We start from the raw sequence: 14,088 nt of genomic DNA, 5'->3' as shown, positions 1-14,088 counted from the left end.
AGCCCCCTATCCCCAACTTTTTACTACTCGTCACAAATTCCTATCAATTCTGTCTCCTACACAGCTCTGGAGGCTGGTGACTTCACTCAAAATTCACATTCCTTACAAGTTCAAGTCACTGCATCTCTTGGTTTACTAATCACCTCTGAATTAGTGTTCTGATGTAAACCAATCTCACCTGGGTGTTTCTCATACCTGACATGCGATCCTCCCACTGCAACGTGCACCACAGTCACAGGAATGCTTGATAAAAGAGACTGGGGCTCCATCCCCAGAGTTTCTCATTCAGAAGGGCTGGGTGGGGCCCAAAATCTGTGTTTCTATTAAGTTCCCAACTGCTGCTGCTCTGGGACTACCTTTGAAAAGTCACTGCTTCACACAACAGCCTTTCTACAACGCTCATCTGATGAGCCAAAAACAGTGCCTTGAGACCAAACTGCTAACAACCATTCCCCCACCACTAAAATCTGGTATTATTAAAGGCATGAGTTCTAGAGTCAGACTGCTAGGATTCACATGTCAGCTCAACAATTCTGTTTCTCAGTTTCCTCAACTGTAACCTAGGAATAATAACTTTACCCCATCTCCTGAGTTTCTTGTGGCTGGGTAAGATCAAATATGCTAAGCGCTGACAATAATGCCTAGCACAAGTTCAAAAGCTTCACAAACACTATTTAACATGACTTCTTATTGTGAGGAGCTATGGCAGCTAAGCCCAGTATGACGCTTTGCTCTTTCCCATATTCTCATTCCCTTGCTGACCCGTGTCCCACTGCCGTGACCAAGTTGCCTCCTGTCCCGCCGCCCCCCTTCCACGGCATTAAGAACATTCCTCTAGATCCTCAGTCTCTTCTCTTTGTGTGTCCACATCTCACTTTAATTGAAATCTGGCTAAGGACACAGCTGCCTCTACAGGCCTCGCCATGACAGATACTGTTTCTCTTCCAGGATCTTCCGCATCTCAGGCCAGAATGTCTCGTTAATATAGTTAATACCACTTGCTGAGTTCTTCCTCCTCTCTCTCCTATAAAAACACCTCTACTTTTGTCATAAACTACTCCAAGGTTTTTATTCTTTTTCTTTGCCCTCAAACTGACAAACTAAACCAAGGAACGTAACTCAGTGCAACAGAGATTCCTTGGGGCAGGGGAAGGGATAAGCATTTTGAAATATCGGAGGTAGATTGAGGGAAGCATCTGCTTCTCCCCACCCCACCCTTGATTCATCTACTATGTGGGTCAAGCAGAGGCCTGCCACCTGGATAGAAAGCACTGCACAGGGCTTCTCTTCCACATCATCTTACCGGTTTCATTTATTACAAGGTTCTGCATGAGTTTGCTTTCTTCTTTTCAATCCTGAATTTTGTCATCTTTTTGGTGAACTTCACTGTTTAGGTAGACAATTTATTCAGCTCCTTCTCAAACCCTTGATCTATCACATCCATAACCACCAGGAGTATTCAAAACTCAGTCATCTATCTTTCATGACTTAACTGTGAACTTTTTTTTTTAGTCACCTAAAATAACTACCTCTGAAATACTCCTCAGCTTTTCCACTCACTGACCATAATCGCCAGCTCTCTCACTCCATTATGCTTCTGATCTTCAGTTTCACAGGTATATCCAGTCATTTGACCCTCTACTTCACCGATTCTAAACCCTGATTACTGTGGTAATGGTGATGATTGTTTAACAATTATTCACTCCCCTCACCTTCCAGCTGTGTGATGGGGGATCATCTTTGTTGACTGTGAAGGAGAGGCTATTTGGCCAATGGAGTGATAATGACTGATGCAAGCAGAAGCTTTAAATGTGCTACTGCAACGTGGCTCACTTTCTGTACTTCAGAGATATGCCATGAGAAGAAGAGCTAGTTGCTGCCCATTTGGACTGACCCCCAAAATACATGTGCACAGACATGAATCCAACCAACCCACAACCTGAAGGACAATCAGTGAAATTGTCAATGCTCTGCAGACCCATGAGTGTGGGAATAAGTACCCTGTAAGCTACTGAATTCTGGAGTGGTGTCTCACAAAGCATTATTGTGGCAATCTGAGGATTTATTTAAAATATACAGACACCTGGGTCCTACTCTCAGAGGTTCTGATTTAACTGGCCTGAACATCAGGATTTTAAAAATTCTCCAGGTGATTCTAATGTGCAGCCAAGTTGGAAGAAACTGCTGTATGTCATCCTTCTCGAGCCTTCCTTGCTTTCACATACTTCCATGCACAGTTTGAGTTCTGTGGTGCTTTATTTTAGCTCACTGTTCTGCTTTAGTTTGACCAAATCTATCCTGTTTTACATACTTCCCTGCACTACCAGGTTTCTATGATGCTTTTCAACCCTAACAAAATGAGAAGTCCTACATGTTCCAGCCTCTAACACACAGCCCAGGTCTTAAACAGTAAGCAGCACCGTGGAATCTAAGATGTTCAGGAAATACATGAAGCAGGACAGGGTTTGATAAATAGGGACAAAGCAGAAGTGTGAGGTAAAATGAAACACTGTGGAATCAAAACTATCTATGGATGCGTGTGAAGTCAAGACAGGTTCAGTAGGGATAAAACATTTCTTTCCTCAGCTTTGGCTGCACATTAGAGTCACCTGGAGAACTTCAGGAACTCTGGATGTCCTGCCCCCGACCCTCGGCCAATCAAACAGGAATCTCTGGGAGTAGGATCAAAGCATCTGTATTTTTTAAAAAATTTCCCCAAGTGATCCCAGCATGCCTCTGTCAGTCAAAGGCACACAGACTGAGTACCAAGCAATTAAGACCTAGACAAATATTTAAGACCAAAAGTATTTAAAAATAACTTAAATAGCTACAATTTTTAAAACTCTGACAACAGAAAGTGTTGGTGAAGATATCAGCAGAAGGAACTCCCTTGTACTACTAGTGGGATGTACGAATTAGTAAAGCTAGTTTGAAAGAAACTGGGCATAAAAAGAATAAACTCTGTATAATACCACTTATACAATAAAGTTCAAAAACCCCACAAAAATCAAAATACAGAGATGTAAACTTGGTTGGAAAATTATAATGAAAGAGGAGCAAAGAGATGACTGCTAATACTGGGGATGGACAGCAAGTACACAGGGGGCTTCTGAGATTGTTGCTGCTGCTGCTGAGATTGCTAGCAATTTTTAAATTTCTTCCCTAGATATGATTTTTTGGGTATTAGTTTTGTGAAAAAGAATCACTGTGGCCACACATTTTCAGTTTTGAGAACTTTTCTATGTGTTATACTTCCCTGGTGACTTAGATAGTAAAGCATCTGCCTAAAATGTGGGAGACCTGGGTTCGATCCCTGGATGGGGAAGATCCCCTGGAGAAGGAAATGGCAACCCGCTCCAGTAGTCTTGCCTGGAAAATCCCATGGATGGAGGAGCCTGGTGGGCTACAGTGTGGTGGGCAAAGAGTTGGACACGACTGAATGACTTCACTTTTTATGTGTTATATTTCACAATAAAAAGGTTTAAAAATGGTTAGCACCATTCAAGTTACTTTTTAGATATCTCTGATGCTCCTAAGTCTCTGTAAAGGTCTTCGTGTTGCCCAGCACTCTGTGTGTTCTCAGCCAGCTTCTCATTCCTCTCAGTAGTTATCCTCAAATTTCACTTTTAAAAATTCTCTACCCTTTCTCCTCTTATTTCCTAGAGAACTTTGAGTACTTAACCTCATTCCTACAAACTCTCTAAAAGGGAGGCATGTGCAAACTTGTTAAAATTTTCTCCCTACTTTCATCTTTCTGTCCAAAGCTAATCCTGCCACTTTTCAGTGTTACCGTTTCATCTATTAAGGGTTTTGTTGCCCTTCTTGCATCCTATCATTTCCTTCAAGACCATAAATACATCCATATCTTCTAAGTAAGAAAACAGCAATACTGAAGGATATTCTCTGATCCCTGTTCACAGTCAGGCTTTTTGAAAGGCTGGTTGGTCTACACTAGAATCCTTACTTCCTTCCCAGCCCCATCTCTCCTCAAAACCTACTGTGTCATGCTTCCACTTCCCATACAGTTAATAGTCTTCTCAAAATCAGGAACAATTTCTTTACTGTCAGAACCAATGAAACGACTTTTCTGCAGCACTCAAAACTGGTAGCCACTTTCCTCTCCTTGAACTGCTCTCGCTCCACCTCTGTGATCCCACTTTCTACTCACTGATCTTGTCTTCCTAATTCTTTGACTGCTACTTCTCAACCATTCTTCTTGATGGAATCCTTTTTCCTTAGCTCATCTCTCCAATACCACTGTTCTATGGGTCACCATTCTCTTTTGTTCGATCCCACCTCTTCCCTACCCCTACCCACAGTGACTTCACCAAAACTCACACCTTCAATCTTCAATTCTAATTTACAGACTGGCTCTAACAGACTTCACTCCATTTGTTTTCTATCTGCAAACCAGCTCCTTTTTGAAGTATCACCTGACTTAGGACCTTTTATTTTAGAACCTCAAATTTATGTAATCAAGCTATTTGTCAAAATTATAAATACATCATCCCCCCAAAAGTTTAACACTTGGTAAACCTTAAGTCAATGGTGCTGTCTAAATTTAAACTGTTTGATGAATCTATACCAAAGTCATGTCTTAGGTTTATTCTGTATCTAAAACAAAAACAAAATGCTATACTATTTTTTTCCTTCTTTTTGACTTAATGATAAATATATTCATCAAAAGAAAACTTTTGACAACTAATTGGCTGAGGAAATATCCATCTCTTAATTACAGTAATAATAACCATAGTAACGGGTAAATTACTTAATGGCAATTTCTGTATACTCAATATTATTCTAGATTTCTTCTTCAATATTTGTGTTAATGCTATTAATAAATGTGTTGATGTGTGTGCATGCACATACATGTGTGTACATTGCAGAAAAATTTTAACAAAAATACATCTCAAACCTTTTTTGATGAAAGGGATGATTAAATGATTCTGGATAGTGAAGACTCGTTTTAATAAGATTAGAAAGCTGCTCTGCTGATGGTCTTGAGGAAACTGTAGTGTTTTCTGGCCTGAAAAATTTTAATAGTTCCATTTCTGGTGGCTCCTGAGAAAAGAAAAAATACGACAATGAAAACACTGCCTTCTTAAAATAAGGTATAACAGATACAAACAAAAGAAGCTTAAAACCAGTGGAAATTAAAAAAAAAAAACCAGTGGAAATAAAATAAAGCATATACAATATTTTTTCTGCTGTAAAAACTAACAAACAGTAGGAATCATGTGCAATACAACCTACGATAAAAAATTAGGATCTGTAATCATTTATTCATTCTCTATTATGTGCTGGTGTTAACTTGATATCCAACAATCACACATAATAGTTCTATGATCCTGGGTAATTTCCTCACATATAAAAAAGGGTTCACAATAATAATAATTTCAAAAGTTGCTGTGGTTCTCATCTAATAAAACTGCTTAGTACTTAGGCTATAGACATTCAATTGTATATCATCTGCTTCGTGCGTTTTTAAAAATATTCTCCTTATTTATTTCTGGCCGCACTAGGTCTTCCTTGCTGTGGGTGTGCCTTCTCTAGCCGCAGTGAGTGGGGGCTCCTCTCTAGTTGCAGCACACAGGCTTCTCACTGCAGTGGGTTCTCTTGCTGTGGAGCACAGGCTCGAGGGGCATGGGCTTCAGCAGTTGTGGCTCACCGGCCCAGTTGTCCCCAGGCATGTGGGATCATCCCAGACCAAGGATCAAACCCATGTTCTCTGCATTGATAGGCAGACTCCCAACACTGGACCACCATGGAAGTCCTCTTCCTTCATTACTTTTTTCTCCGTTTTCCTTTACCATCAGAAAATTTTGTTTTTTAATTCTTGGTAGCCTAGTTAGAATCTGATCTACACCCAGGACTGGCAAACCACAACCCATGGGCCAAAGCAAGCTTGCCTCTGGTTTTTGTAAAGAGAGTTTTATGGAAAGAGAGCCACATCCATTTGTTTATATACTGGCTATGGCTGCTTTTGGACAACAGAGATGAGTAATTCAGACAAAGACCTGGCCAGCAAAGTCAGAAATGTTTATTATCCAGCTTTTCTCAGAAAAAGTTTGCTGATCCTTGATTTATACAGCCTCAAAAGCAATATTCAAATTTGTTTTTGACTTATGAGTGAGAGGAAGGTGACTGTAGAGGTTTACTCTGGAGAAGGAAAAACTTGTGACTGGAAGCCAGAAGGAGCCGAACTTCTGAAGTGCACGTCGTATTCCCTTTCTTAATCTGGGTCCTGCTTATACTGGAGTGTTCTTCAATTTGTGAAAAGTGGCTCTTCTGCATTTTTGTTAAACTTTAATAAAAAGTTCAAGAAGTATCCTATTGTTTAACATAGTATAATCATCTACGATAAACAAGCTGTTATTTGAGACCTCTAAACTATATTGAATAAATCTCTACATACCACCTACCAGGAGGCAAACACATGAACAACAGCCATAAAAGGATACCAAAAACCTGAAGCTAATTTACCAAGGGAATACTGACAGAAGCTTCCCTCTCTCTCAGCTTAAAAGCAGCAACAATTTTCACAATAAGTACTGGACAATTTGTACAGTAGTTTTTTCCAATAAGGGTGACAGACAGTTATACCCCAAGACAGAGTTCCATCACAAGAGAGGTAAGATATAAAATACTCTCCTGTTTTATAAGTAAGCGAAAGTTTATCAAGTTATGCAAGTAAATTGCACTAAGTCATCAATCCAAAAGTCTCTGAGCTCTATATATATTATCCTCAATATGATGAACATGCCACATCTCGCAACTCAGCTAATCATGTAAAATATTTCAAAAGTGAAATACAGAGAAATAAAAAGGATATGCCCTAGACAGTATTTTTGTAAAATGGGAATATAACATGAGTAAATTTTATACAGAACACCTTGTTTCATTTTATAAGTGAAAATCTTGCCTTTCCAAATTATCAAAATATGACAATTTATAAATAAAATGAGATTTTTAATTAATCAAATCAGTTTGAGAAAAACAACTTTCTTAAAGTAAGAAACAGATTTGGGGTTAAATATATCTTCATTAAACCTAACAGAAAATTACCATTAGTCATCACTAAAGTAAAAATCAATTCAAATTATATTACCAACAGAATATAAAGCTAGTATATCTAACTTTGATGAGAAATCAGACATTTACATAGTCCCAAATTATCTCCCCACTATTACTTCTTCTTATAAATAAAAAGAAAAAATAGTAATATGGTGGAAAAACATGGTGGGTAATATCTTAATCAAATGATCCATCACCTATAATGGGACGAATTAATATCAAATGCCTTTTTATTTTTTTAAATTTTTGACGTGGACCATTTTTAAAGTCTCTATTGCATCTGTTACAATATTGCTTTTGTTTTATGTTCTGGTTTTTTGGCCCTGAGGCATGTGGGATCTTAGCTCCCCAACCAGGGCTCGAACCAACCCCTTGCATTCAAAGGCAAAAACTGCTGGACCATCAGGGGAGACCCTCATGTGCCTTCTTAAGTAATACACTGACAGGGATATAACATCACTTAGGAAGTATTTCAGTCAAAAATGTGTAACTTTAGTTTGATCATAAGAAATATTCAAAGTATTATTCTATATTTAAAATAACTGGCCAAGGCTCTTCAAAAATGTCTACATGATAACTGAAAAATAAAGGTTCAGAAATAACTAAGAGATTGAAGTGAACACCATGCACGATCCTGGACTGAATTCTGAATGGGAAAAAAGCAAACCAAGCCTTATAACCAAGACCGTTGATGACATCTGAATTTAGACTGTATATATGAGTATTGCATCAATGCTAAACTTCCTGAATTAATAATGGTTTTTGTGATTATGGAGAAGACTGTCTTTGTCTTCAGGAATACTCTCTCAGTCAAGTATCTAGGGGCAGATAGGCAAGATGTCTGCAACTTACTTGGAAGGGATAATCCAAGAATGATGAAGAAAAAAATTATTATGTACATTAACAGATAAGCAAATAAGCCAAAATGTTAACCAGTGGTGAACCTGAGTGAAAGGTCCAAGAAAAGCTTTATAAGATTTTCTCTTTAAGTTTCAAAATTATTTCAAACTACAAGCTGTCAAAAATAACGGGGAGAAAAGCATGACAATTAGAATCAATTATTTATGAACATAATACAAGGTCACTGTTTGAATCATAGGACTAAATATGCTTACATTTTATTTATATATATGAGAACTTTTGATAAGATTAAACAGTACTTTAGGAGAACTAAGAAAACAAACAGTACTACCAGCTGCTGTACAACTCCAGAGGCCCTCCTTTACACTACGTGACCAGCCCCGTGGAGTTCTGCAATGGTGTGGGCCTGCTGAACAATAAGCAAGGTAAGATAGGGGATACGGTTCCGTCCTCTCATAAGTCAATTCTTTTTATAACTATGAGTTCTAGATTCAATAAAGAGTATATCTTAGGAAACTCCAGGATCACAAATGCCTCTTAATGCTCTTATTAAGGGCTAGTGAACTTCAAAATCAATTTATGTTCATTTTTAATTTTAATCAGCTTTCTGCCACCAACCCCCAACTCAAATCTCACTATAAAAGCTTGCAGAAGAATATATAATGGAAAAAAAAAAAACCTCTTTAACAAGTGGTGCTAGGAAAACTGGTCAACCACTTGTAAAAGAATGAAACTAGAACACTTTCTAACACCATACACAAAAATAAACTCAAAATGGATTAAAGATCTGAATGTAAGACCAGAAACTATAAAACTCCCAGAGGAGAACATAGGCAAAACACTCTCTGACATAAATCACAGCAGGATCCTCTATGACCCACCTCCCAGAATATTGGAAATAAAAGCAAAAATAAACAAATGGGACCTAGTTAAAATTAAAAGCTTTTGAACAAGAAAGGAAACTATAAGCAAAGTGAAAAGACAGCCCTCAGATTGGGAGAAAATAATAGCAAACAAAGCAACAGACAAAGGATTAATCTCAAAAATATACAAGCAACTCCTGCAGCTCAATTCCAGAAAAATAAATGACCCAATCAAAAAATGGGCCAAAGAACTAAACAGACATTTCTCCAAAGAAGACATACAGATGGCTAACAAACATATGAAGATGCTCAACATCACTCATGATCAGAGAAATGCAAATCAAAACCACAATGAGGTATCATCACACGCCAGTCACGATGGCTGCTATCCAAAAGTCTACAAGCAATAAATGCTGGAGAGGGTGTGGAAAAAAGGGAACCCTCTTACACTGTTGGTGGGAATGCAAACTAGTACAGCCACTATGGAGAACAGTGTGGAGATTTCTTAAAATACTGGAAATAGAACTGCCATATGACCCAGCAATCCCATTTCTGGGCATACACACTGAGGAAACCAGATCTTAAGGAGACACGTGCACCCCAATGTTCATCGCAGCACTGTTTATAATAGCCAGGACATGGAAGCAACCTAGATGCCCATCAGCAGACGAATGGATAATGAAGCTGTGGTACATATACACCATGGAATATTACTCAGCCATTAAAAAGAATTCATTTGAATCAGTTCTAATGAGATGGATGAAACTGGAGCCCATTATACAGAGTGAAGTAAGCCAGAAAGATAAAGACCAATACAGTATACTAACGCACATATATGGAATTTAGAAAGATGGTAACGATAACCCTATATGCAAAACAGAAAGAGACACAGATGTACAGAACAGACTTTTGGACTCTGTGGGAGAAGGCGAGGGTGGGATGTTTAGAGAGAACAGCATCAAAACATGTATATTATCAAGGGTGAAACAGATCACCAGCCCAGGTTGGATGCATGAGACAAGTGCTTGGGGCTGGTGCACTGGGAAGACCCAGAGGGATCGGGTGGAGAGGGAGGTGGGAGGGGGGATCGGGATGGGGAATATATGTAAATCCATGGCTGATTCATGTCAATGTATGGCAAAAACCACTACAATATTGTAAAGTAATTAGCCTCCAACTAATAAAAATAAATGGGAAAATAAATAAACAAATAAATAAAAGCTTGCAGAAATCAGACACCTTCAAAAACACAAAACAACCAAACAAAAACCCCGACAAGTTCACAGGAGGCCCCAAAACATGTCATTACCTGTTTCTGAGGATATGAAAAGGCTTCCTTTCCAATAGTGCGAAGAACAACATGGTGCTGACCTTCCAAAATAAGCTGCTTACTGTCTTCCACTACATAAGCCTAAGAAGAACAAAACACAAAAATGTTACCCCTGCTTGGCAGTTAACCTCAAAAGTAACCAAGGCAAAATCTGCTGGAAAGTTGAGGTATTATAGCTAATATCTATCAAATACCAAGATTCAAGACTGTGTCAGCATTTCTAACTTTCATTCATTCATTCAATCAATGAAGTGTCAAAATCTGCTCTGCCTCAATATAAAACAGTTGGCCTGGATATTCGAGAAACAAATCTTGAAACCTTTCCCAATCTTCTCTAGAGTGCTTAAGAAGCTAGCCTAAAAAGCTATACCATGACACAAGCTTTTTTCTTTACTGGACTGACAATATGTGGGCAGAAGCCTTTTTCTTATAGTTGTGCTTCTAAGATGCACCAGAGTTATCACATAGTAGAGCAAAATCAGTGAGTATACAACTGTAAATCCAGTGGAAACGCCATGTCCTTGGAGATCTTAAATTTAAGTATGTAAGCTTTAAAAAAAAAAAAAAGGGCTTTTTTCTTCTTATACAATGGCCTGATTTAATCTATATTAAAACTTATTCCAGCATGTAATTCTTCTTCTTGAACTTCTTCTATCCTGGAGAAAATAAAATCTCTAAATGGCTCTGATACACTTATAATTACGCAAACACAGATGGTTAAATTCTTTTTTTTTTTGACAAGCCCAATGTTTTTTAACTATTAGACTCGACAGATTCAAAATTACTTAGTCAAATGCTATAAACATTCCTAAAATGTTTATTTTCAATTTCTATACTTATCATGTGTGGCAATTTGCCATCCGTTGATCACACTTGGAGAAGTGCTGCACTAAGGCCCAGGCAGGCCCAGGGCCTGCTTAGCATCCATCCACGCACAACTGAGAAATGCAGGAGGAGTTAAATAAATATTTGATGAAGTGACCTTTAATCGAGAGGATGACAGCTGATAAAGTCCTGACACAGGACATACATCTCTTTCAGTGGTCTCAAGGGATCAAAAAAAAATCATGCTCAATCCTATAATGCAGTCTCTCCTGCACAAAGTCTTCGTTTTTCAAAACAAACTTTTATTTTTGGTTAAAAATAATTAGAAGCTGTATTATACAACCCCCTGGGCTCTCCTTGGTGGCTCAGTTGGTAAAGAATCTGCCTGCCATACAAGAGACCTGGGTTCAATCCCTGGGTTGGGAAGACCCCCGGGAGAAGGGCATGGCAACCCACTCCAGTATTCTTGCCTGGAAAATCCCATGGGCAGAGGAGCCTGGATGGGGTTGCACAGTTGGACACGACTGAGTGAGTAACACTTTCACACTTTCATTATAGCCCCTTACAACTAATTTATCTTTTAAAGAAAAATGTTGTCCAAGGTCTTAGTTTTCTTCTGAATCATATTTTATTAGAGTGCTATGTTCCCTAAGCATCCACTCCACAACTTAAATGAACTGTCAAGTTTTCTTTCAGTCAAGGGGATCCTTTGGGCATTATCCAGAGCCCTCACTAAGGAAAATCTACTAGTCACTTTCTCAAATGAGCTGAATCACAAACTTACCACAGATACTAGCCACTACCAGACAATATCCCATCCTTTAATCTATTCAAACTTCCATTCCCTAACTAAGGAGCATCACAATCTTGGGTAGTTTTCTTCTTCTTCATGTGATCAGCAATAATAGTAGTTGATTTTCATTCAGGGTGATTTTTAAAATGATAACTCACCCCTGCAACCAAGGTTACTGTGGGCTCAACAATAAGTACAGAATACAGCATACATTACTCAAGATCCTGTCTTGGATATATTATAATTGTTACATGGCAGGAATCTGTGGAGTGACAGCTACAAATGCATATGGTCTATTATACATTTAATGGATGGCTGGTTTACATAAAGGGGCAATGCTACTGAGGCTAAAAATAGAATTTTCTTGACTCAAAGCTTCAAGGACATTTTATTTCAAGAAAACAGTGTGTAATTTATCCTTTAAGCATTAAGCATCTTCACCTTCTATAATCAACAAAAGTCAATTTGCTTAAGTACTGTTATTGGAACTCATGTAAAGCCCGCTTGGTTTCAAGAAAGTTTATTTTAAAATGTACAGCTTAGTAAAAAGAACACTCTAGAACATGTGCAACAATTTAAAATGCATGTTCCAATCATCTAACATGAATATGTCCCAATGTTAGGCCTCTGTATTAGACAATACAAAAATAAAACCTCTTCACATAGTTCAGGTGAATATCCCTAGGCAAGACCTTAAATTTCAGTGTAGAATCATTTCTAAAAACACATACTTAAGATAAAAAGGGTATACTGTGAAAAATAAATCTCTGTATTATAGTTAGTTAACTTTGCGTGTGTGCTAAGTCACTTCAGTCATGTCCGACTCTTTGCAACGCTATGGACTGTAGCCCGCCAGGCTCCTCTGTCTGTAGGGATTCTCTAGGCAAGAATACTGGAATGAGTTGCCATGCCCTCTTCCAAGGGAACTTCCCAACCCAGGGATGAAACCCTCAGTTGACTTTAGGGGAGACCAATGACTAAATTACCTCATTCTAGTTTGCCATGTGTATGTGTAGATGGCATTTAATCTGATTTTTTTTTTTTAATTAAAATGATATTTTCAAACAATCTGGAAAATTCAAAGACCAACAATTAGGTAATTATAGAGAATTTCTGTTAATTAGGGTGAGATAATCATATGGCAGGGTTATATTAAACAAGAAAGTCCTCATCTGCTAGAAAAGCAGTTTACAAAATGCTTTTATAGATGCAATATTATGGTCACTAAAAATATATAGTACAGCATAAAAAATAAATGAAGGTAAAAATAAAGGAGCTAATGGAATACAGGTGGAAAATGAACAGCAGCAAATTAGTGGCTGCTAGAGCCTGAGTAATGGGTACCTAGAGGTACATGGTGTTATTTTTCCTTTTACAGAGTTTGAAAATGCCCACAATAAAGAGTTTAATAATAGCACTTTGCTTTCATGGAGCTTATCATGTTTTACAATATTCTCAGTACCTCTTGTAAGTAATAAGTAACAGAACAAAGTCATTTAATTTGAATGAATTTTTTTTCCTTTAGGCAAAAAAAAAAAAAAAGTCATCCGGAACTGTTAACAAAAAGTTATAAAACAGCTTTCAAACTCAAACTGGAAAATTTAAGCAGAAAAAATATACACAATAGCTTACATTTACTGTTCAGCTTAAGAATCAAGTATAAATGAGGCTTGCTGAAATAATTTAACAACACATACCTTCCACAACACCACAATATTCAAATCCACCTCATTGCACTTCTGGATTAATCTCATAACATCCTCTACTGACTGTTTTTCTGTATGCACCAAAGACTGGGCTTGTGGTTTCTTCAATTCAGAAGATAAACTCCTATAGAAGAAATCTGCACATGGGCTTGCTGAACTTACTATCTGTTAAAAGAAAATCACTTGTCTATATGTGTTTTCAATTAAATATACCCTGTCAAAATTTATATGTCTACAACTTACATATTTCTTATCAATTTGGTTGAATATAAGAAGGCCACCCTAATGCCTGAACATCTAAAACATTTGGTTCAAATTACCCTGAATCTTAAATCTAGACTGCCATGACATTAACTTGGACCTTCCAAGTATCCAGGGAAGACAAATGGGTATTCAAAGAAAATTCAAAGTTAATTGTTGAGAATCTGAAGAACAACATATATATAAATATGTATGTATAACTGAATCACTTTGCTGTACACTTGAAACTAACAAAATATTGTAAATTATTCTTCAGTTTTTTAAAAAAGTAAATTGTTAAAAAGAAAATTTTTTAAATTATTTTTTCCTATTAAAAGATTTTTTTTACTATTAAAAATAACAAGTATTTCCCAATCAAATACTTAGAAGACTAGG

General features: G+C 37.5%; 1 protein-coding gene across 2 annotated transcripts in view; it reads right to left on the bottom strand.

Annotated features, from left to right (window-relative positions):
- Window positions 1–14,088, bottom strand: part of TRAPPC8 (trafficking protein particle complex subunit 8) — an 85,001-nt gene that overhangs the window by 3,621 nt on the left and 67,292 nt on the right. For both annotated transcript variants that reach the window (XM_043443873.1, XM_043443872.1), the window contains exons 25-27: window positions 13,444–13,617; window positions 10,108–10,209; window positions 4,916–5,061 (exon numbers count right to left, since the gene is read on the bottom strand). In XM_043443873.1, coding sequence (XP_043299808.1) covers window positions 4,916–5,061; window positions 10,108–10,209; window positions 13,444–13,617 — 422 coding nt within the window. The remainder of the gene's footprint in view (window positions 1–4,915; window positions 5,062–10,107; window positions 10,210–13,443; window positions 13,618–14,088) is intronic.

The sequence above is a fragment of the Cervus canadensis genome, chromosome 23 (assembly GCF_019320065.1).
Source record: "Cervus canadensis isolate Bull #8, Minnesota chromosome 23, ASM1932006v1, whole genome shotgun sequence".
NCBI lineage: Eukaryota > Metazoa > Chordata > Mammalia > Artiodactyla > Cervidae > Cervus > Cervus canadensis.
This window is presented reverse-complemented; position numbering and strand designations above follow the sequence as displayed.